The sequence below is a fragment of the Tyto alba genome, unplaced genomic scaffold (genome assembly GCF_018691265.1).
Source record: "Tyto alba isolate M040663 unplaced genomic scaffold, T.alba_DEE_v4.0 Super-Scaffold_21, whole genome shotgun sequence".
NCBI lineage: Eukaryota > Metazoa > Chordata > Aves > Strigiformes > Tytonidae > Tyto > Tyto alba.
Window position 1 is genome coordinate 7,266,742 of NW_024881295.1, and position 16,688 is coordinate 7,283,429.

At 38.3% G+C, this 16,688-nt stretch overlaps 1 protein-coding gene across 4 annotated transcripts in view; it reads right to left on the bottom strand.

The window, feature by feature from the left end:
• Window positions 1–16,688, bottom strand: part of ARHGAP8 (Rho GTPase activating protein 8) — an 83,100-nt gene that overhangs the window by 48,625 nt on the left and 17,787 nt on the right. For all 4 annotated transcript variants that reach the window (XM_042795372.1, XM_042795373.1, XM_032986200.2 and 1 more), the window contains 2 exons: window positions 11,170–11,278; window positions 7,694–7,831 (listed from right to left, as the gene is read on the bottom strand). In XM_042795372.1, coding sequence (XP_042651306.1) covers window positions 7,694–7,831; window positions 11,170–11,206 — 175 coding nt within the window. In that variant the 5' untranslated portion in view covers window positions 11,207–11,278. The remainder of the gene's footprint in view (window positions 1–7,693; window positions 7,832–11,169; window positions 11,279–16,688) is intronic.

The window sequence follows — 16,688 nt, forward strand, 5'->3', positions numbered from 1 at the left end:
ACACGAGGTGCCAATCAAAAGAGAAGCAGGCTTTCCTTGTCCTCCAGCAGAAGGGCTGGGACTGAGCACCCTGAGAAATGCTCATGGCATTTGCTGCAGAATTTGCTTCCCACTCTGACATAGTTTGATTTCCATGACCTTAAGGATACAATTTTTACCCAAACACATAAAGTGCAGTTTAAAGGTAAAGTGGGGAGTGGCACTTATCTTCACATTCAAAGGAAAGTGTAATGGGAAGTACGCTGATTTTAAATCCACACAGAGTATATTTTTATCCCACAAAACAAGTATTTCCCTACTGCTTGGACTTTGCAAGACAGAACTGAAATATGTCTCATTTTCTTCAGGGGACAAAGCGAAAAATAATTGCAATATCAGCTTTACTCCTTCACGTTTCACTTTCAGGTCAAAAAGGTAGTTTTGTTTTAATCTACTTCATTTCACAGGCTAATGTCACCAAACACTTTCAGATCAAAGCTGATAACCTGTTCTACCCTGCCTAGAAAAATACGCTCCTCCCCTTACCTTTTTGCACTGGTTTTGAGCTCCAGATATTTAGAAGGCATTCCCAAAGACCGACTGCCTTAACTGCCTGGGAACTCACACTCTTGTAGCCAACTACCTACACCTTTTTAAAAGTCACCGGCTCAGATTCTGCCCTCATCCACAAAAAGACCTGTCAGACTTTTCTCGCCCACGAGTGGGAGGCTCCAGCCTTCAGATCAGGCACTTGCTACAGCGCAGACGCATCCCGGGGCAGCCGCAGGATTCTCAGCTGCGCTGGGAGCACAGCACGGCGACGCCAGCCTCCTCCTCCGTGCTCAGCGAGTACCGCGCGGGGTGTCGAGCACACTGCCCAAAATGAGATTTATACACATTAAAAGAGGAGCTATCTGCTGGGGTTTTTATTTGTCTGGATTTCGCTGAAACAGGTATGAATCAGCCATCACTTCTGAGATCAAACTTAGCACTAGAAAAAAGTTACAGGAAGACACAAGGAAGGGCAAGTGGGAAAGGGGATTGTTCTACTTTTTAATTAAGAATTTGGATGGCACAGCACTTTCAGACTGCTTCTTGAGAATGAAAAAGTTTTTTCTGATGATACAGCTCATTCCAATTTGCAAATGAGATCTTTTGAATGCTGTAATTTTAGTATGACTTTTTAAGAGCTTTTTGTTCTGATGATACTAAACATTAGTATTTTATAAGTGAAAAATGAAATATCATTTTACTTCACTGAAGCTTGTCATTATCATATTACAGTAAAGTGACATCCTAAAGCCAATAGAAGTTTTGCCATTGGTTTCAACGGGAGTAGATGTAGGGTCAAAAATCCAGGGGACTTGCCACAATAGTGAAAACACTTGCTCACATATTTGTTTCTTTCATAGAATTTAAGCTAGAGAAAATGAGCCTAAGCCTCAATTACTATCTTAAATGGCAAGACAAACTGCTTTCAAGCCTCATTCTACAACTCAGAAAAATACAGGGTCGCAAAAAAGCCATCATGAAACTTCTGTGTTTTGCCTAGGCTGAGTAATGGACAGTAAATACACCCACAACTAATCCACTATGGATCAATGCCCATCCATAATGGCAAACTTCTTAGTCAATTAAGAAATACACAGCCAAGATAACAGAGCTGAGTCTCAATATTAGCAGCAGAAGCTTATTATACCTTTGGCTGTAGAGATTTGAGTCTTCTTTCTCTTGGCATTGATCACCATCATATGAAAATATATTACAATGGATATTAGCCAGCTTAAAGATGAAGTACTAAAATATCCACTGTAAAGTTTATCCTTTGGGACAGAGACCAGATCCACCAAAGAAATACAGAGAACACTACCAGCTCTAAATTCCCTTTTTGCATTCATTCCTCTGGAGTCTACTCGTGCCTACCTATTTATTTAGAAACCAACTTTCTGTGAGAGGATTATAGCTGTACTGCACCTGGCTAATTCTGGAAAACGTTAGAATTGCAATTAAAATTAAGTATATGCTCAGGTGTCTTTCTAAATAGGAATGACTATAAGTGAATGTTCAGGAGACTACCTACATCAGGAACCTTGTTCATTCTCCTCAGAAGGCAGAGATTCCCCAAAGATTCCTCCATGAGCAAATTTTCTTTTAAATTTTGTCTACGAAAAACATTTTGCCATAGTACATTTTCTTCAGATCAACTGAAAGCAAAAGGATAGCTTGCTTTTTGATGTAATCAATTATTTACATTTCATCTGTGCTCCTCTTAAAGTATGTAAAATAAGTTGAAATAAGGGTGAGTTAAAGCCATTCCTGAAGCTTACCTTTCTAATGCCTGTACAGTTCTACCTGGTTGACTCTTTGGACTAGAACAATGCTCTAGTCATAAAAGGGGCACTGAAAATCAAAACTGCTTTCAGTGATCCAAAACTATGTATTTTGATAAATCACAGACAGAGTAAAAGAAAATTTAAGGAATGCAAAGAAACAGCAGCATAGTCAAACAGAAAGGGAATATAATTTAAATTTACTCGGTAAAGGGGAAATAGTGCTAGGATTTTCTTTTTAATAGGATATATTGGGGTGTAGAATGACTTGTGGTATATTGTCAAGATACCCAAACATTTGAATGTGGTACTTTGAGCCATTATTTATTTTAGCAAGCCTGTTGCTCTACTAAATGATGTTTAAAGCAGATCTGTTATATATTCTCAGATTCAACAACAAAGCACATCCATATATTTTGATATAATTAACTCAGTTTTATCTTTAAAAAAGACACTATAACTCACAGTCTTACGTTCAAAGTGAGGAATGCAGTAAAATAAGGATTTATTTCCTTTCACATTCTGAGAAGAAAATGGTTGGAGAAAGAAGCAAGAAGAAAAGTGGTGCATAATTTGGAAAACCCAAATTCAATCCCTGCCTAAAGGATATGAAGCCATGTTTCTATCACTCAGGCAAGTTCCCTCTCCACTAGAGCAGGAAACACTTTTCATTGGTATCAACCTTTATCTTGGAGCTCCTCTCACAGCAATTGAGAGAAAAACATGACAAGACTCAATTAGTTAGGACACGCTTTGTAAAGTGCAAAGCCCACATTAAAATCTGCTCTTGTGCTGCAACTAGGTCATGAACCAGAGCCCTCAGCTTCCTTCCTGAAAAGTGCTGAAGTCTCAGGTCTCTCCAGTTGATTTCTCTTCCCTGCAAGGGTACTCATGAAATAATGTCAGAGATACTGATTTCAGGAATAGCCTTTGGAAATAAATAAAAAAACCCTAAACAACAAACTAAATCTTTTAAGAAAGAAAAATAATCTTTAAACCCAGTTCTTTCCTGTGGCACTGCAATTTACAGACCACAGATCTGTTCCTGAAGGTATTTCAAGAAGTAGCAAAGCTGTCACTAAGATGGACTGAAAATTATTAGGACTTGGGTCTTAGGCTTATTAGGTAATTCACTACAGTTTCTCCTTAAATGTTAGAAAAACTAAATTACAACTTTACCTTTCACTGTCTGATCTATGTAACACTATTCCAATCTGTATCTCATGCACTGATACAAAATCAGAAAAGGGCATGAAATCAACTGGATCTTGAAGAAAAATATGGACAGTCTCTACAAAGACCCAGGCTGGATACCTGAATTTTTAAAATATAACTAAAAAATCAATAAAAGGCTCAGAAGGGAAATATAGATTTAAAGCAATGATGGACTTTGATTCCATTAAAAAGTTTTCTCTAACACGTAAGAGGATGTCATTAGCAATTAATGAAAACACAAGTATCAGAGACAGAGTCCTACTAAATAAGCACATATTAAAAACAAAAAGGTGTTGCCAAAATTTTTCAGCAATCATATTACAGAAGTAAACTATAGCAAATAAGGAAGTTTGATGCATCATATATACTTATACATCCCTTTTTGCCTCAAAGAAAAATAAGCTTGAGTTTATTTTTAGACAACAAATTGAAATTTCTCCTTCAAAACAGAAATAAAAAGAACCAGCATTGCAGCACTGTTCCATTTACATATGCTTAGTCAGCTGCACATTGGTATTAGTGACATAAATCAGTCTGTAACTAATAAACAATTACTAAAACTTACATCTTTTAAAAATGTCGCCTATTCTTATTCAATTAATTGTATTTTCATGCTGCATGAATACAACTCAAAAAATCTCTCTTGCATACAGTCAAAGCTATTGTTATGGAAAGTAAGTACAAGTCATTTTAATGTGTGAGAAGCAAGAAGGAATTTTAGGGGTTTTTAAAAAATTAACTGTTGGAAGCTAGATCACTATGAGATGGATAAATTACTGCAAATATGTTCACCTAAATTATTTTTCTTCAATCATTTCAAACAATACAGCTCATTGCCTTTCAGTCAGAGAACTAAAACTGAAGGAACAGCTTTCAGAATGGCTTTACAACAGCCATTCCAAACACTGAAATTATACTTTGTCTTATTCAAAGAGATTATTAAAGCCATTATAAACCAGGTACAAAACATTTAAAAATTCTTTGTTTCAAAAGGAACTGGCCTTTTCCAAGAAGGGAAGGAAATCTGAAGAGCTCATCCTTTCCTTGAATCTAAACCCAGAAAACAGTCAAACCTGACCCCACACCAGTTAACACTGGGGCTAGGAAGGTCTTGTTTTGCGGAAGCGAAGCATGTCTTCAGATCATATTTCACCTTCCCCGTGTTCTGCATTCATATGTGCGTCTCTGCATTCTCCCTTCATATCCCACCATGAGAGCTGCTTTTGAGGGTGCAGGCTGCCTTCTGAAGCACAGCTCCTGGCTTGTGCCTTGCATTTAAATTGTCTGGTAGACTTGGAAAGCCCCATCATATATTTCTGACTGAAATGGCAGCTAAAGTCACTGTCTTCTGAGGTTAAACAATGGCTAGGGGACTTTTCTCCCTACAAGACTGCAGTATTAAGGACAAAACCACTGCAGATAATCCAACGCTTCAGCCGAGGTTCATCTCGTGAATACCACCATTTGCTCCAGTCAGTTTAAACCAGGAGTATACCTAATGTTTGGACTTTATTCCAAACAAACACTGATATGGAACAAGTTTCAAGATGAAGCTAAGGAAGCTACAGGTAGGTCTCTTTAAAAAACACTGTAGCTTTCCCTTCACTATACTGAAGCACATTCCCATTCTCTAGCACAGGAATAAGGCCTATGCATAAGATGAAGCTGGGTGGGACTGCTCAGGAAGGGGCAGGCTGGTTATCATTCTGTCCTTACCACACGTTCTCTGTTTCACCAGCACTAAAAGCATGAATTTTTCAAAGGAGCTGTTCCAGTAGATTTCACCTTCTCATTCCAAAGTTTTCCCCATTTTTGAGTTCCCTCGCTATTTTAACTCTACCATGTCAAATGACACAGCCCTTTTGAAAGTTATGGTTTTAGTTTGCCTTGGTAGTAAGTAAACTTTTATCTATTTATTTTAAAAATCGGCAAGGAATATCTTATTGATCAGTCAAGGAGAACTTACTTAGATTGCCAGCTTGTCTCCTTTTCCCCCAGTCTGGAGGGATGGAGAAAAACTTTGTTTAAGCACAGACTGAGGGATTTCAGCTTATCACCAGTCAGCTCTGCCCATAGCTGCTAAAATCACAATGGTTCCTCAAAGGAAAATAAACACACAAGGACCCTTTAGAATTAACAGCAGCTGAAACAGACAAATACCAAGTGCTTATGACTCCCATGGCTGCTTGAGTAAATGAAGAATAAGGAGCAACAACAGACATGTACTAAGTAGTTGTGCGTGATTAAAGTTGAAGTAGATAATACACAGCCCATCAGAATTTGATCTTGAGTATACTATAGCAGGAGAAAAAAAAATGTCTTGAAGATCTCTTTTAAAGGTGTTATCATGTAGCCTAATATGGCAGCCGGAAAAGGTGCTTAGGTGGACAGTTATAGTGATTCTGGTGTACCAAGTGTGTCTGTTAACACATTTATTTCACACTTTGTCAGTTTTATTTCAATGGTTTCATTAATCACTTTTATATCTTGGCATTTCCCCCATCCCAAAACTGGTGCTTGAGCAAGAAACATCCTAGTGGGCTAGTAGGTAGTAGCTTTTGAATTGCAAGACTGTGAATCTGTGTTGTGGTTTGAGCCTGGTCAGCAGCTAAATGCCACACAGCTGCTCACCCACCCTCCCCCCACTTGGGAATGGGGAGGGAATCGGAGGGGCAAAGGGAGACTCGTGGGTTGGGATAAAAACAGTTTAATAATAGTAACAGAATAATACACTGACAGCAGTATCAACGGGTAATGTACCATACAGCTGCTCACCATCCGCTGTCCGACACCCGCCTGCTCCCAGCCAGCAATCCCCAACACAAAGGCCCCACAGCCCCACTCCCAGAAGTGGCAGCCTCTCCCAGCCCTCTCCTGCCTTTATATGGTGAGCATAACATCACATGACATGGAATATCAGCCAATCGGGGCCCAGCCCTCCAGCTGTGCTCCCCCCGCCCCCGCACACAGGTGAGGGCACTGGGGCCTGGGGAGCCCCTGGGGTCTCTGTGCTGCAGCACTCCTCCAGCTACTGAAACAAACAGGAACTCTATTCCAGCCCGAAGCAGGACAATCTGTTATTCCCTTGTTTATGGATTTGAGTCTTATGTTGGGGGGTTAGTATTAAAGAAGGTACAAAGTAATTATCATCCTGTGTGTAACTAGCTTCAAGAAGAGAAGTTACTGTGGGCAAAATTCTACTCCCACTATAAGTCTGAAGTCAAATTACCACAGATTTCACTGCCCTTGACAATCATACTTCACCAGAGGACTGTTTTTGCTAAAGCTGATACTGACCTGGATAACATCCTGTTTATGGCTTAAATTCAGGAAAGTACCTATGTATAACCCGAGTTCAAAATTTTCCTGAAAAATCATAATCTAGGCTCACTAAAGTATGGGATACAAAAAATATGCACAATAAGACACAATCTTAGACTTCATTAGGATGAGCAGTGTCAAATACTACTACTTGTTTCTACGTGTATACGTTTAGTTCAGGATTGCGACTATTAATTCTATTTTAACAAGCACATTGATGCCAAAAATAAACCAAAAGGAAAAAAAATATGTAATGCATACTTTAAAGAGGTGCTTCCTTATCATAAATATGCCTACATGTCTTATATGTTGCCAGAATGTTTTAAAAATAAATAACTGCAAACATTATATGATCCAATATTCAATTATGCTATGTACCCATAGCTTCTCTCTATGTCACAACAGAAAGTCAAATGATACATGCAGTTAACATTTACATCAACAGTTTCCTTTCTGCCTTTTGTCAGTGTTTATACAGTTACCCATATCTCTTCAGTTGCACACCCTTTCCAGGGCAGACTAGAAAAATGATTATGTGTGGCTACACAACAATTCAGGTTATTCAGAAAACAAAACAGCATATCACAAATAAAGTACAAATCTGTTACAGTCACAGTTAAGCCTTAGATTATAATATATCACTATAGTTATATTTTAAAGCAAGATTAAGCTCAAATATTTGGCTCACAATTCATCTGTAGAAAAGCACTGAGCTCACATATTTCTATTCAGCTGCCTTTCAGGATGAAGGCTGAAAGCATCAACATGATTCCTATGCGTCACCTTGAGGAGTACAGTAAGAAAAATGTGATGTAGTAAGGTAAAGGCATAGTATCTTCCAAACATACCTGCTAACTGGATGATGCCATGTCTCGCAACATCGTAGTAGGGGTGATTGATATTTAGCTCAGGATCCTCAGGTGGTGAAGGCAATAATGTTTCTTTCTGTTCTGACTGTGTATCTTCTGCTTCATCTTTCTGCAGTTCTAAAGGAGCAAGCAAGAATGCTTAAGTGCTAATGAACAGAGAAAATCTTTTGCCTCCAATGTATTACTAAAGGGTTGAATTTTAGCTCAGTTTGACAAAACCAGAGGCCTTTATCACCATTTGTTGCAGTTTCAAATCAGTTTCTTGTTCTTTACCCTTTCTCATGTGTGAGAAAAGCAACTCTTCAATACCTCAAAGCTACCTTCACATCCACCCGAAGATTAATACCTACTGCGATGCTCACAAAAATCTTGACAATGACGGGACAGCTGGCATGCTCTGACCCTGCTATTCATGACTGCTGGTGTTGTCTCACCTATACTCCCACAATCTGCTTCTTGCATCCATCTGCAGCTTCTTGTCTTTTGTTTCAAGGTTGCCCAAATGAAGAAGTCAAAGTTTCAGTATGCTAACATGTGCGTTGACAGTTACTCCACATTAACACCACGTGTGAATGCTCTCTGAGAGCAGACTCACCACATAGCATCAAGTTAGTAAACTGCAAACAAATCTCCATCTCACCTCCCCTAGAATCCACTGTTTCCTTGAAATCCTTTAACCTTCTGAACTTGCAATAGGCAAGGCAGCCAAATGTCCATCCAGCATGTAATTTCAGCTAGAGGTCAAGCAAAGGCGTAAAAGTTTGCTCAAAGCCCAGTAAAAATCAATGGGCACTCCAACTTCAGTAGAATCTAGACTAGATCCTAAAATTAAAATCTACTCTGCACTGAAATGAGCAACACAAGGTCTATCAATCTTGTTCCAGGTTTTTTTGGTTTTGTTTGGCTTGTTTATTTCTCAAGTGTTTTCCAAACTGTTGTAAGGTTCAAAACAGAGCTGATCCTAAGTACATATTCAAATGAACACGGATTCTGGGATAATTACTGTCACTAATGCTTCTACACTATCCAAATGAATATTTCCTAGAAACTGACAGGAATAACATTAAATTGCTACACAAACACACAAGTGTCTTGGTAGTTTAACAGCACAGAAAGAGAAAAAATAATGTTCTGATTAGGTGCACTACCCCCTTCACATCATCCATCTCTTTTTATCATGTACATTTTAAGAAGGTAGAATCTGTAACATTATTAGTGCCACTTTTAAAATTGCTTCATGAACATATGCCTTTCTGATCATCTGCATATTTCATATGCCTTGACCACCACACAAGACACACTAGGGCAGACAGAATATATTAAGTATTGATTTCTGCCAGATTTATATACCAGTAGCTAATAAGTGTTAGAGAAAAACTCTTACTAAATATTTTGGAATGCTTTTCACTCACAGTTTCTCAGCATCTTTCTATCCTATAAACAGCCACATGAAAGCTTTATTGCCTCATTTTTAATGTGATTTGTACCAAAAATGCATTTCACAAGGATGAAAAATGCTACTAGTGGCTGGGCTTCTCACAGACAAAGAGAAGTCAGGAACACATGTACTACTTTTACATTTCTTTATGTCTGAATTTACATTAAAGACTCATCAGAAAACAGATCAGCAGTCCAGGGCGGGGGGTGGCGGCGAGCAGAAATCTACCTTTAGAAATATACCTTTAAAGTCCTTTTAATATACACAAAAAAAGTTTAAATTCTTATTTCAAAAATGTGTATTTTTATACCCTTCAGGAGTGTATCATTCATAAAAAGCTACACTAACCTTAACGGGAAAAGTATTTTCCACACTTTAAAGAATATATTTGTCCCAAGAGCGGAGAATAATAAAATATACATCACGCAGTCTATGAGTTTCACAATTTTTTCCTTTTAAAAATATTTCAGTCATGTTAAAATCCAGAACAAGGAAAACACTACTTTGTTTATTAGGGGTTTTGTTTGTTGTTTTGTGTTGGTTTTTTTGTTTTTTTTTTTCCCCCACATTTAAGCACTGTAACCACCTAAAGTAACAAAAAGTTGCAAAGGGGAGGGAGAAAAAGAAATAGAAAATGCTAGTCTCTGGGAATGTGAAGCAGGAGCTGTAAACTGTTTACCATAATCCACTGAAATTTACCAGGCTTTATTAAAAGTGAAATGTATATTTAAGTTAAACACAAAAGAAACAACCAATGTGCTAACTACAGCCTTTGGCACAGAGGCAGAGACTAACTCCTTCCATAAAAAATTATTTTGTAGCGTGCATAAAAATAGACAGGTTGCCAAAAAGCAGGGGTAAGGATTTGTAACAAAGTACAGATATCAATCTGTCTGGCTCCGAGATGTGCCTAAAAACCAGAGAAGCAAAGTACATACCCACACCCATCTGTACTGCACTTACTCACCGGGATTAAAGAAGACCCAACAGTAATCATACCTACTGAAAAGCTAGTTAACTAGTTAGCCCTAACCTAGTAAGATAATTCTTAGTATATTTATTTTTCTTTTTTTAAAACCTGTGAACAAGAGGACTGGAGCCCAAGAGATGTTTTGTAATAAACACAAATAAAAAAAGAAGAGACATTGTTCCAAACTGAGGGATACCTCAGCTCCATTTTTCTCCTGCAAATGACAGAGGAGTTTTTTGCCCTGCTCCATGAGCTACAGCAGAGGATCATCTGTTACTATTCACAGTTATTGCTGTTTAACCCAGGCTGGGAGACAACGTGAGAAACCTGATCCAGAGCTTGTCAAGACTGAGGGGAAAATTGTTTTCAGAGGATTTTGAATCAGGCCTAGGAGTAAAAAAGCCAGTCAGCTGCTTCTGAAAGTCATGAGCTAGGGAAATCAGAGATAAGGTGAGGGACAAGGAAAGCGAGACAAAAGGCGGGGGGGGGGGGGGGGGGGGGGGGGGGGGGAGGGAGGGGCACTAAGGTGTGGAAAACACAACCAAAAAACTCACCCACACCTGGAAGAGTCTTGCTCTGGGGTTCAGCCTCAAAAACTCAAGGGAAAAAAAATATCAAATGTAACACTAATCTAACACTAATCTTTCAAAATGATGAGGCCCCTAATGCCATGTTCATATTGCTCAGCTCAACTAACATCTTTGGAGATAACATGCAATACAGCAATCTCTACGCTTTCAATACTTGTCTGTTTGGAGTAATGACTCCCATTTGTGCCACAAAATGTGATGATGGTGATATTCCAATAGCCTAGAATTGCACTAGGAACATCTACCAATAATTCATAAAAACTGCATGTATTAAACTAACCTTCAACCCTAATGGCTTTAATAGGGTACACATCAGTACAGTGGCTGTAAGTCATATTGGATTGCTCCAAGAAGTATTACAAAATATTGGTGAAGCCTCTCACTTACTAAAGATGCTCTATTAAATCACCTGTAACTTTACACAGATGTCATTTGAAGTATAATAAAAAATATTTACCTATTTCAGCTAACTTCTCATAGTCAATCTCAGACATGTTTCCCCTTAGGAACAATATGCAGATCTTGCTAACTGATTCTTGCAGAATGAAGCTGTCCTTGGGTCAACCCTACAAAAATAAACAAAAGTAGCTGTCATCACAAATGTGGCATATTTTACCCACTATACAGATATAAAAAGACAACAAAAAATCCCCGCATCAGAAATCTACTGCCCAGTTATTGTTGAGGAATCAGCTCATTGGCGTTTGGCCACCATTTTCTCACACCATAGAATATTATAAAAGTATTTCAAAACAGCGGTCCAAAAAAAAAGAAAAGCTATGTATAATAACAAGACTTTCAACAAATTGATCTGTTTTTATTTCAGGAGGGTTGTTCTTCAAAATACTTATATATTACACATTTTTAAAGATAAACATGAGAATTACAGATTAATTCACTTCCAGAAATAACTTAAACCTTACTTTTTTCTTATTTCTCTAATGAAGAGGCTATATATACACTTCATACCCTCACACCAGAAGTCACTTATTCTATAGCAGTTCTAAGTTCTACACATTTCACATGAAAGAGCTTCATGAAAATTTTAAGTGAACATTAACATATAAAAAACTGAAAAAACAGCAGTTCCTGTGTGTAATCACTGCTTTTTGTCAAACACTCTGCAGAGTGCTTTGTAAACAGAATACTAAGTAAGACACCCAAAGTGAGCATCAGAAGCAAAGAATACAATTTATAAAATCTGCTTCCCCAAGCAGCTGCTCCAAAAAGCAAAATGAGTACTTCCCTTAAACTAAAAATCCAGACTCTGGTGTCTAGGTGGGAAAGAACTTACGCTTTTATAACTCTCCTTTTAATTTAAAACTCCTGGTTTATACCAGTTTGACTTCACCTAAACACATTAAATAAAAAGGAAACGGGCAAATTCATGGCTTGGTTATTGAAAAAAAGCATACAGAAGTACGATGTTCTCCTTTGCCAAGGTTAGATTTTGTATTGCTCCTTCAAAGACTGAAACTGGGAAATTATTTTGGACCAAAAAAAGACCAGACAGTTTGCCTGCTTGCTGCTGCCCACCCTGCACATCCTAAAGCTTAAGCAGGTTTATTCCAGGCCCACAAGTCTGAAAGCCAGATACCATCCTTTCTTTTTTTTAAACCAGAGAAGGGATATAGAAGTAGTTTCCTAGAAATCAAATGCACACCAACAAAGCAAGTAAACGTCTGTTTAATTATAAGCATAGGTTTACCTATCTTCCTGAGGAGAGATCAGTCATTAGAGCGACCACAAATTTGCATCCTAGTATATGACTACAACTCCCAAATACCACAGTAAAACAAGTACCTGCTAACCATCATATTTAAAAGAGCTTCTGATGGCTAATGAAGGTTTTCCATAAATTTTCAAAGCATTTCACAGATCTGACACTAACGTAATTATCATCAAACGCAACCATTCATTGCCAGAACTTGCTGCACTGCAGATAAAATACAAACATGGTTCTACCACTTTTAAGATTTTCAAACACCAACTATTTTGTAACAATCTTACTTGTTTCTTGTTGAGAATAATGATATCCATTTACAAGAAACTCTCAATTTAAGAGCACATACAACATAAGAAAGAGTCCCATTAGGTTCAAAAGAAAAAATTATGCAATTTCTCACCGAGCATCAATTTTCTTAAAAAAAAATTGAACCAATTCTGGGTGAGATATATTTCAGTTCATTTTCATTTTACTACATTGTATTCAAAATGATAATTCTGTTGTTGTTTTTAAATTATGATGTAAAAAAATTATTTAGTGATTGATACTCCAACCAGTAATTAATTTGTTTATTATTATTATAAGTGGTATTTAGGCATTTGTAAAATTAACAATTATCAACTAGTCTGATAATGTTTTTTTAGAAACTAATTTGTGGCATGTATTAGAGATGATTTAGTGATTGATGTAGTTTGCTCATAAGTACTTGGTATGTTATCTGATCATGTGTACCTGTGATGGTCAGGAATAAATGGTAGATAAGTACCTACTTCAAATAAAATTTTAAAATGTTTCTGAAGCATAGTGTAGTTGCAAAAAAGAAGGAAAACTGACTTTTTCTATCTTACCTGAACAATTTCCTCCCAACTTTTTTTCCCTAAAGAAAATATTTACATTTTGTAGGAATGTAATGATACTGTGAAGTTTTCAAGGGGCTCCAAATTCAGCCTACAGCTCACGTTTGTATTCACTCCTCGGCTTCCAACTCCACCGAGTATTTCAAGCAGGCCTTTCTGCTTTTTGCTCAAACTGGAACTTGACCACAACAAGTTCTTTGTGACTTATTTTTCTGTTATGTTTTTCATTTTAGTTTTCATAGACTACTACCTGCATTCAGACAAACTTCCAGAACAAAGAAAGGCAATGTTCAATATATCTCCTCTTCATAGACCATCTCAACCAAATATTTCCCAAAGCTCTTATAAGGAAATGGGCTCTACCTTCCTTCTAAAGTACCGATTTACAACTGGCCTTTCCATCCTATTGAATTTTAACTGTAAATCATGAATAAAATCATAAGTCACAAAAGCTAGGCTATATCTTTGACCCTAGAATGCTTTTCAGATGACATGAGTAATGAAAGTCTCAATGAATTGATGGAACAGGGAAAAAAGGCCATTTCTGAGTCCCTGCTTGAAGGGAAAAAAAAAATAAAAAAAGGACACGATCCTTCTGCTGCATAGCATGGAATAAAAAACAATTTCTCCTTCATACGAATTGCTAATGCTATAATTCGAAGTAGTGGCTTAATCTAAAGCAGACAGATTTAAATCTCTCCCAAAACCTAACAAAAAACATCTGGCTTTCGAACAGCAATGTTACTGTACAAGTGAGAGCAACTACGATAGCGTTAAAACATTCTCAAACATTTAACACACAAAGTTACTAGGAAGCTAGAAATAATTTAGATGGAATCAAAGAATAAGGGAAATGGGGAGGAAACCATCTGCCTGATTTTCAGCTTACTGTTCCCTTGGGGCAGCAATTAGAAAGTTTCCAGTTACAAGACAAATTTACTGTAGCACCCTCGGAAATTGATTTCCCGTTGACCACAGCATTCTCTGTTCCTAGGAGATAACATAATCTCCTTAATAGCATTCCATGCTACGTATTACCGTTTCTAGTAAACTGTCAGATTTAGTGCCTTCCCCCACCTCACCTCACCCAAAAGACAGTAAAAAAAAAAAAGCCCTGAAAAGAGCCAAACTACAAGCCTTTTATTAATAATAGAAATTTGGAAGTATTTTACAAAATACCACATCCTATATCCCTCCATGTGCAAGGTTATTACTTACTGACATCCCTAAAAGAGCATTACTTTATCGAAAATGAAGGCAGTCACGCATGCAGAACTGCTTGATAATGAACTCGCATCTATGGATAGTCCAAACAAAGACGAGGGATTCCTCCCAACATTTGTCAAGGCGCAGATGTCTTTGATGCCTATTCTTTTTGTTCACTCAGCTGTCAGATATGTTCTTCTTCAAATTTAAATAGTGTGGTTTCTCCTCTCTTCCCCCCCTCCCCCCCCCCCCCCCATGTTCTTGCCTTCTACTGATACTCTTCGTTACTTTTAAAAGGTGTGACACAGATCACCGTGTAACATCAGTCTGCAATTTACATTTTGATAGGATGAGAATTCTGTCTAAACCCAGTATTTGCTAAGGGGTATCGTCTACAAAACCAGGTAAGTGGTTTCTGAAGATTATTTTATTATTTATAATACTGCAGGAACTTTGCTATGGAATTTATAAACACAGCAACACATGAGCTGAGTGCATAATGTACTTGTGAAAAGCGTACTCAAAACATCCTCCTTTTCTTCTCATAGGTTGCCTGCACTAAATAGTGCTTTTCCTCAGTGTTTTTCCTACACAATTTCTACCAAAACCAAAGCCCATATTTGTCATTAGCAGTTGGTTTCAGGTATTTGACATCATTTATTTTCATATTCTTTATTGATCTACCACTCTTTGTTGGCAACCCATTGGTGAAAATCAGCTAGACCATGCATAGCAAGTAGACACCAAGACTGCCAGCAAAAGCACAATGGGCTGTGGTTCTTTGGGCCTCTTATTTTAAGGACTGATTTGGGGCTAATTCAGCTAATGTCAAAAGCCTTCCTTGCTACTCAGAGGGCCTGTTCACAACCTAGAACAATTTTCATGACAGTATAAATAAAATCAAGAGGACTACCATATTTCGACATATACAACACATGGATTAGCTTTTTAAAAGGGAACTTGGGTTCAACAGCAAAGCAGCTGTACAGCCACGCAAGTAATACGAGTGGTAGAGTTGATGGCAGCGTTCCTTCAGTGCCCGCCACCTCTTCACAGCCTTTTCCTCTAACAAGCTCCCCGTCCCAGATCTCTGCTGCAACAGGACTAATGCCCAGCAAACTATTCGCGTTCTTCCATCTTGCACTTCCAATTTTGTGCAAAATGCTACGAGGGTAGGCTACCTATGGAGTACATACTCACTCATTTTGAAATACCAGTATTTGTTAACATTGGCATCGAGATCTACATCACAGGTGAAAATACAGAAAATACTTTCTTCTTTGCAGTTTCGACAAATTATCGTACCATAGAAACTCTTAAGTTTCACTTGGCAGCATAAAGGGGTGTTTGTTTTTTTGTTTTTTTTTTTTTTTTGGGGGGGGGTGGTGGTTTGTTTTGTTTTTTTTTTTTTTTTGTTTTGTTTTGTTTTGTTTTTTTAATACCTATAGGTGTCATACACTTCCCAGCTACCCTCTCCCCTTTTTTGCCCCCTATCCTCTCTCGCTTCTCATTCTGTCAGGCCACTGCTTATACCATATGTGTAACCTAACTGATAGCAGCGGTTTACACACAGGACTCAGACTCCCCTAATCTGCTGTACGCATTTGGTATTTTATTTTCCCCAGGCAAAAAACCCCCACTGCTTTTCCTGCGAGAGCTGGTGCCTCCTTTGCCTTCCCAGCATTACGACAGTGGGCAACGCAATGCAGCCACTGCAGGAGGGAGGAGATGCGGTCCAGCCCCGCTTGCTGCTCTGCCTTCCGCCAGCTCCAAGGAGGAAGGAAGATGGAGCCTATAACCTATAGCCACGTGCTCTGTTATATCTGGCAGCAGCTTGCATATTCTGGAGAAGAGATAGGGTCTTAAAGTGAGGTCTATGCTCTGTGGTAGAGTAGGTGTGTGATGTAAACACCCAACTGTACCTACCACACTGAGCGGATCAGAAACGGGAAGTATGTAAGCAAAGAGACAGATGGATGAAACCGTTCTTAAACTAAAGGGGGTCTCCCGGTTACTGCAATGCCTTCTCCTTCCACACCAAGAGCCAGTACAGATTCGCCTGCAGCCTGGAGCCCTGTACGCTGCAAGGCTGCCAGCTGCATAAGGAGGCTTTGCACGCAGCAAGCCAAGCTGCACGGCTGCATCTCCGGTTTTGCACAGAACTGAAATACCCTTTTCAAAATGACA